This window comes from Sycon ciliatum, chromosome 3 (assembly GCF_964019385.1).
Source record: "Sycon ciliatum chromosome 3, ocSycCili1.1, whole genome shotgun sequence".
NCBI lineage: Eukaryota > Metazoa > Porifera > Calcarea > Leucosolenida > Sycettidae > Sycon > Sycon ciliatum.
In genome coordinates this window covers 36,815,104-36,822,603 of record NC_088645.1, presented here as the reverse complement: position 1 = coordinate 36,822,603, position 7,500 = coordinate 36,815,104, and the positions used below count along the sequence as shown (strand labels likewise).

The following is a 7,500-nucleotide window of genomic DNA, read 5'->3' as shown; positions in this document are numbered from 1 at the left end:
AGGCAACCGCTGTAACCCAGGCAACCGCTGTATCAATCAACCGCTTTATCAGTAATGTGGGCCGTTGGCTGTTCATACTGCATTGAGCTAGCATCCGTTGTATTTGTGTACGCACGTGTGTATGTGTGCGTGTGTGTGTGTATGTGTGTGTGTGTGTGTATAATACTTGTGCATATTTCAACTCGGATGGTGAGCCAATTATGGTGAGCCAGTTTTGTGCCATTTTGTCGCAATCGCTGACTGTATAAGATCTGGTTACGTTGGTGGACAGTTCGTCATAACTCGTAACATTTTGTCCTTCTCCTATTTCACTTGTGCATATGTTACAAATCTAAGCGCATATACACGTCACACACAGGCAGGCATAATGATAATGTTTGACTCAGTAGGCAGTCGGGTCACTATAGGCAGTCGTGTCACTAAAGGCAGTCGGGTCTCTGTAGGCAGTCGGGTCACTGTAGGCAGTCGTGTCACTGTAGGTAGTCGTGTCACTGTAGGCAGTCGGGTCACTGTAGGCAGTCCGGTCACTGTAGGCAGTCGTGAGTCCAGAATGCAGTCTAAATCCCGTAAAGAGTCAGATGGTGTGCTGCTAGGAGTCAGCAAGCGGTGAGGGGGCTCTGTGTACCAATATGCAAGGGTTGATACAGCTTTATCCATCACAAGCACTGCTGCATGCATCATTCGTTCCGTCATTCCCGTTTTCTGTGTGCTCACACCCTGTTTGACTGTCCTCCCTGTGCAGTTAGGTTCTGGTGTGCACAAACCAACTCCGATCTGTCCATTCGAGAAAATCCTCAGACCAAAACGCTGCCCGGAGCGGAGGAACATTGCCAAATTGGGTTTTCTGCGGACGAGAATGGAAAGCCGTATGCTGCAGATGGCCGCATTGTTAGCCAATTGTCCGTCGAAATGCAATGCCTTACCAACTACCTCAAGCAAGTCAAGAAAGAATCCATTGAAGGCAATGTTTGGATCGATGGCGTTCAAGCTAGTCCTCCAACGCAGAAGAAATACGTCGTTTGTGAATACAGAAGAATGTTCAGTAAGTGTCCCACAGAATGAAACCGCAGCCAATGTTTGTGATCGGTGTTCACACTTCTGTCTGTTTAGTATCATTATTCAAGGGATGACCCAGAGGCGAGTGGGCATTATCTAATTATAAAGTGGTTTCTTGATAATATGGGATCGCTTGTGCAACGGAAATTCAGCTGGATCAAGGACTGTGCTGGATGAACGAGTCTGCGTGTATGTCTGTGCAGTCGTTTCATCGAGATCGGACCTACCGGGATTTGCTGGCGGAGATGGAACGGCTACATTCCGAGCTGCTGCTCCTGCCGAATACGAAATACATCGTACAAGGCAGACCGGCATGCATGGAACGTGGCTCAGGGTTGTCGCCAAAGCGACACAATGGCGCGCTTCTTCTTCTCTTTTTGACCGTCTCTTTTCAAAAGGAATGTGCCACCGGCAGAGTGCGAGCGCCACCTTAGTAAAAAAAAAAAACTCTTCCGGCCATAACCCTGAAGGCTGTGTCTCGTGCGAGGACCTACCATCCGTACACTGCATACTGGTGAGCAGCAGTATGATGCAGATGCCACAGAGCAGCTGTGTAGTTGCCATGCATGACGTTTGGCTTGAACTGAATGTATGCATGCATGGGCCATACGTGTACATGTGCATGCACAACTGCAATCCATACGCATAATATTATGAGCGTGCAAATCTGCACTCAATTTCTGGCTTTTTGATATAAATATTATGGCAAATCAAGTTTGATGATCGAAAATAATGACATTTTGATTTTACCCTAAGGAGTGTCGCAGTTGTATCCAATCTCCACTGTGTCCAGATTGCTATCCAATCTCCACTGTGTCCAGATTGCTATCCAATCTTCACTGTGTCCAGATTGCTATCCAATCTCCACTGTGTCCAGATTGCTATCCAATCTTCACTGTGTCCAGATTGCTATCCAATCTCCACTGTGTCCAGATTTCTATCCAATCTTCACTGTGTCCAGATTGCTATCCAATCTCCACTGTGTCCAGATTGCTATCCAATCTCCACTGTGTCCAGATTGCTATCCAATCTTCACTGTGTCCAGATTGCTATCCAATCTTCACTGTGTCCAGATTGCTATCCAATCTCCACTGTGTCCAGATTGCTAATGAATTGCTATCGTCCTATAGCTACAGCTCCACATGGCCACTGTAAACTCGCCTAAAATGATCGAAGGACAACATCCTTGGGCAGTGTGCTTTTCATTGCTATCCTTTTCAATGCCGCACTGTACATCATTGCTACCCTGTCCAATGCCACACTGTACATCATTGCTACCCTGTCCAATGTCACACTGTACATCATTGCTACTCTGTCCAATGCCACACTGTACATCATTGCTACCCTGTCCAATGTCACACTGTACATCATTGCTACCCTGTCCAATGCCACACTGTACATCATTGCTACCCTGTCCAATGCCACACTGTACATCATTGCTACCCTGTCCAATGCCACACTGTACATCATTGCTACCCTGTCCAATGCCACACTGTAGATCATTGCTACCCTGTCCAATGCCACACTGTACATCATTGCTACCCTGTCCAATGCCACACTGTACATCATTGCTACCCTGTCCAATGCCACACTGTACATCACTGCTACCCTGTCCAATGCCACACTGTACATCATTGCAACCCTGTCTAATGTCACACTGTAGTTTGGCAGCACTAGGCCAGACACTAACTAACAAGCCTAAGTGCAATACTGTAAACCCGGACTCGTTTGCGACCATCTTAGTTTCGCGAATTGCAAAAGACAGACGACTTAGCGCCTGCAAGCATTTGCGATTGGAGTCAATTTGATGATTGAGTCGAGTCTACAGTCTTGAGTTTTGCGTCCACTGGCTTTCGCGATTTCACACCCATCGCAAAGATCGGGAAACTGTTCAGGATCGCAAAGGTTTCTGGATTAACAGAATTCAGGCAGCCGCGCAAATGTTTAAGAATTTGTTCTGTACATTGCTCTGCACGCTGTTGCCATGGTTTCTTATGTACATCATTACAGCCGGGTACTGTAAAACGGGTAGCGTTTACGACAATAAAAGTTTGGGCTTTAGAAATTGAGACTAGTTTGCGCTGTTTAATGTTTGCGCCGGAGTCGTCCTAACGTTACTCAGTCGAGTCAGTCCTTGCACTGAACTTTACATGGCGCGAGTTTGCGTTGTTCAAAGTATGCGATTCGGGGGGCTTCTCGCGAAATTAACAGTTTTACGTCGCAATAGTTACCCGTTTAAAAGTCTCTGTCTGTTCCTGTGTTTGCAGCGGACCTGCCTTGCAAGAAGACAAGAGCTCTATACAGCCCGTTCCCCTTGGTCAGGAAGAGCTACGATGATGCCGTAACAGAATGTAAACGTCGAAAGTACTTTGGACTTATGACTAGAACTGATGGCTGTGGGATTCCTTCTTGGTATAAGCTAAACTTAGACACCTTTTGGTGGAAACACTCCGTGCCTCGCGGAATAGAAAGATTTTTCGTCTGTGAACGGGGTAAGCTGCAAAACTGCTCGCGACTTCCGCCTTGAGCTGCTACTGTTGCTGTTGCTGCTGCCGCTGCCACTGTTGGTGATGAATCTGCTGCCCATGTCTCTTTTGGAAGTGGAGCAACTGTTCACTTGCCTCAGACAGAAGGCACTGGCTGGACGTTGTCCACAGATGCGTGACCCCCATTTGATGTTGTCATATGAGCTATATGTGTGCTGGAGTAGTAGTATTATTATTATTATTATTATAATACTAGTGTCACGGCTGACTGTAGGTGCTCTTCCGCGGCTAGAAACTACTCGTGAGTGGAACTGATGGCAGTGTCATTTGCAAACTGGCTGCTCTCTGTGTAGGCATTTGTGCATGCAGTTGGCAGATCACTTGTGAAGGCCATGAAGAAAACCGGTCCCGAAACCGAACCAAGTGGGGGACACTGGCTAGAATGTTCATCCAGGTCTACTTGTTGCTCTCCATTTGCACATGTCAGGCTTTGCCTACTATACCTAGACCCCAACTATGGGTGATCATGTGACCCCAAATGTGTGTGATCATGTGACCCCAACTGTGTGATTATGTGACCCCAGCTGTGTGATCATAGGACCCCAATTGTGTGATCATAGGACTCCAACTGTGTGTGACCTAAGCAAAGCCTGATTTTACCCGGGAAGCTCCAATATCTTTCGGCCTTCGATAATTGACCCGCGCTCTGCGAAAACCGACCTTAGGTGCTTCTTAATTTTTTCGAGAAAAAGAACAAAACGTCACGGTCTGTCGATTTTTGAAGATCACAAGGTGAGAGTCATGGCGGAACGAAGCAGAAGACCGTCGCTAGCTCAAATAATTGCTGTGGGCTTCTTCCAGAGGTTTCATCCGAACTCCTTCACGATGAATAGTCATTTTTTGGCCTGGTTCAATCGCAGTTCTGATGACAGCAGTGCCGAGGAGAGTCGAATGTGGAATCGCAGTACGCAATGCTGATGAGTGATCGAGCTGGACGGCCATGCGGAGGAGAACTTCGATCAGGCGTCAGTTTTGCCACCAGCCCAGCCCCTCAATGCCGGCAATAAACGGAGTGCAGACCAAGAAAAATCGGTTCAAGTACTGTCTACAATCCAGGAGGCGCGCGACAAGTTAGACAAGGGCTGTAATTGTTTCGCACTGGTGCTGTTTCAAGAGCTTGACACTTGAAACCTTGCTTTACATTTACAGCGCACACAGCGCATGTCCTGACCAGTGGCATGCACCGAGTCTTGAAAGGGGGGTTTCTAGAGTTGGTAATTGTTTTTTCGGGAGACCCACTGTACAATTATGTATTTGTGCACATGCGCATCCCCCAAACATCGCGTCGGAGATAACGGCGAGGGCTAGGGAGGAGGGAGAGGGGGGACTCAAGATCAGGGGTACAGGGCACCAATGAACACTGGTGGTGCTGATGAGATGCGGGGCTCGTCCGACTGCTTTCATCACATCATGCCGGCGCAAACGCGTATGAGAGGGAACCAGGTACAGGGGTAGAAAGGACAGAAATAAGAATACTGAGGAATGGAGGGAGGGGACGATGTTGCATGGAAATGTAGGTACATGTACATAACCGGTAACAGGATAAAACGGGTAGAATTACCTTTTACATACCAGCACTTCAAAAAGTGTTTGCAAAGAGGGTGCAAAAGTCAATGTACTCATACATGTTTGTCATATTGAACACGTAAAAGTAATATATTATTAGTTTGATAGGCCTAGCCGCCCAGGCTACACTACAGACTAGTATAACACTATGTCTATGGTACTTCACTACTTGTAGTCCACTCCATGCAGGCATGTTTGTTTCATCAAAACACTGCTTTTAACTTGTTTTTACATTCGACGGATCTTTCTTTCTCTTCTTATGACGAAGTTTTCAGCATGATTGTATAGGCAATGTTCCACATGATTTCAATAAAGAGTTATGGGCCTTGCTTCGATGGAAGCTCGCGGAAGAAAAGCGAAGCTCCGCATCCTTGAGTCGCGGCTGGAGCAGCGCTTCGTTCTGAAGCAGCGCAAGTGGATGATGGACGCACATTTTTACGTCTTCCAGTCAACAACGTTTTTGACGAACATCTCTGCTGCGCACATGAGCGAGAACGAAAGGCTGTGGAGATCTTGATTTGAGTCAACAGTTTCGAAGGAGATATCGTCAATCAAATCCTTGAACTGACTTGCATCGCGCGTGCTTGACTCAAATTTCGAGACAGGGCGGATTTCTTGAACGTCATGACATCGCCAATCCAGGAGCGAACCAGAGCTAAAGATCGATCTCTCTGTCGCTACTCTCCACTGAAGAAAGAGAGAATAATGTATTTTGGACTGCATGCAAAGCAACTCTCTCTTACTTCGAAATAAGGACATAGTCACTGTACTGTAAACTGCCCGTCGATCTATGCAGGATAACCAATCCAGTAGGCACGCTTTTCCTTTGGCAAGATTGCCCGAAAAAAGGTGGTTTCCAGACACCAAAAAACTCATACGGTGCACGCGCCTGCTGACCAAGTCAGAGCGCTGCTGTGTGCAGGCGGAAAGCTAGACGTGCTCAGAAGACGTGGTGAGGCTACCCAGCGCGTCCAGCATGCTGGGCGATGTGATCGATGGGGCTCAACAATACTACTCTGAACTACTGAAGACTACAGTCAGTGGCTGGTGTGGAAGTCATGTACATGCATGTCAGGAAGTCTTTGTGTATGCCTCCAGCCCAGGATCAAGCCCTGGGTGCTGAAATCTGTGCAGGCTGCTGTCAGTGCAAGTGAAATCAGCCCAACACAGGAATTGAATGAACTCTGGAATGCACTGCCTGTGGAAGATGTTGTGGAGCTGAAGCATTTTATAGAGCATTATGCTATAGCTCAGGGCCTCCCTTTTAACCTGCAGATCCACATGGGCACAACAAGCCAGTACCAACCTACAGTCATGTATTTGCCCAGTATCACTAGTCACTACGAAGAAGCTTGTTCACCAGGCGTTCACAAAGCCTGGTGGCAAAGCTGCATACAGTACGTTTGGCAAAATTTGGAAAAGAGACTGCCATGATATCACCGATTATGAAACAATGTGTGTGGCAGATGTAGACATAACTAGATGTTCTACTACCAGTACCAGATAAAACTATCAATATCCTTTAACCTGGCATTGATCCGAGCTTCTTCAATACTTTGCACTTGCCTGTACCAATCACTCCGGCTGGCATATCCTCATACAGAGCCAAAAACCTCTTCCAGCAGATTCTGAGCAACACCATCCACAGAACAGAGATAGAATGTGTCTATCTCCACAACAGGAAGATTCAATGCCATCATCTACCTTTCCTTTTGAAGATTATGACATACAGATTTATTCTGCAACGTTTGGTTGCAATCATGCTGCTTGAATTCTCACAGCATTGGCTCCAAAATGTAGCATAAAATCCAGGATTTTTGCTACTTTTCCTAAAATATTGTAGGAAAAGTGCAAAGAAATTGTCATTGTACCTAACTGAATATGTATGAGATCCACCTAAAACTTCACCAGAAGTTGAGGAAAGGGTCATGGGTCAACAATCCAGCACAAACTCAATTTCGCCAAAATAGCACCTAAGGTCGGTTTTGCAGAGCACTGGTCATTTTACTAGTAGAATTGCTAGCACAATCGAATTACGTCTAGTGGATGCCCTCTGCACGTCATATATTCATTAGAAACATCACACGAGTAAAGTGCTTTATGCGTCTTGGTGGTTATTTTTGCGCGTGAACGTTCACGAACCTTGTGTATGGTTCTGCTGTGAACAGGGGTGACAACATGTCAACAAACCTGCTCCGACATCAGCGTGTTTCCTCTCCAGAAGATGCTTCCCTCAGGAGCAGGCCAAGTGTGCAGACAACGAATCAACTTGTTTGGCGGCGGGTACAAGTTTGCTCACGTCGCAAGTTCAGAGAGCGAGATCTTTGGATGC

The 7,500-nt window shown here is 46.7% G+C and overlaps 1 protein-coding gene across 1 annotated transcript in view; it reads left to right on the top strand.

Annotated features, from left to right (window-relative positions):
- Positions 1–7,500, top strand: part of LOC135812736 (uncharacterized) — a 46,583-nt gene that overhangs the window by 36,293 nt on the left and 2,790 nt on the right. The window contains exons 13-15 of the mRNA XM_065325988.1: positions 743–1,042; positions 3,324–3,548; positions 7,337–7,500. The exon at positions 7,337–7,500 is cut by the window's right edge and continues 130 nt beyond it. Coding sequence (XP_065182060.1) covers positions 743–1,042; positions 3,324–3,548; positions 7,337–7,500 — 689 coding nt within the window. The remainder of the gene's footprint in view (positions 1–742; positions 1,043–3,323; positions 3,549–7,336) is intronic.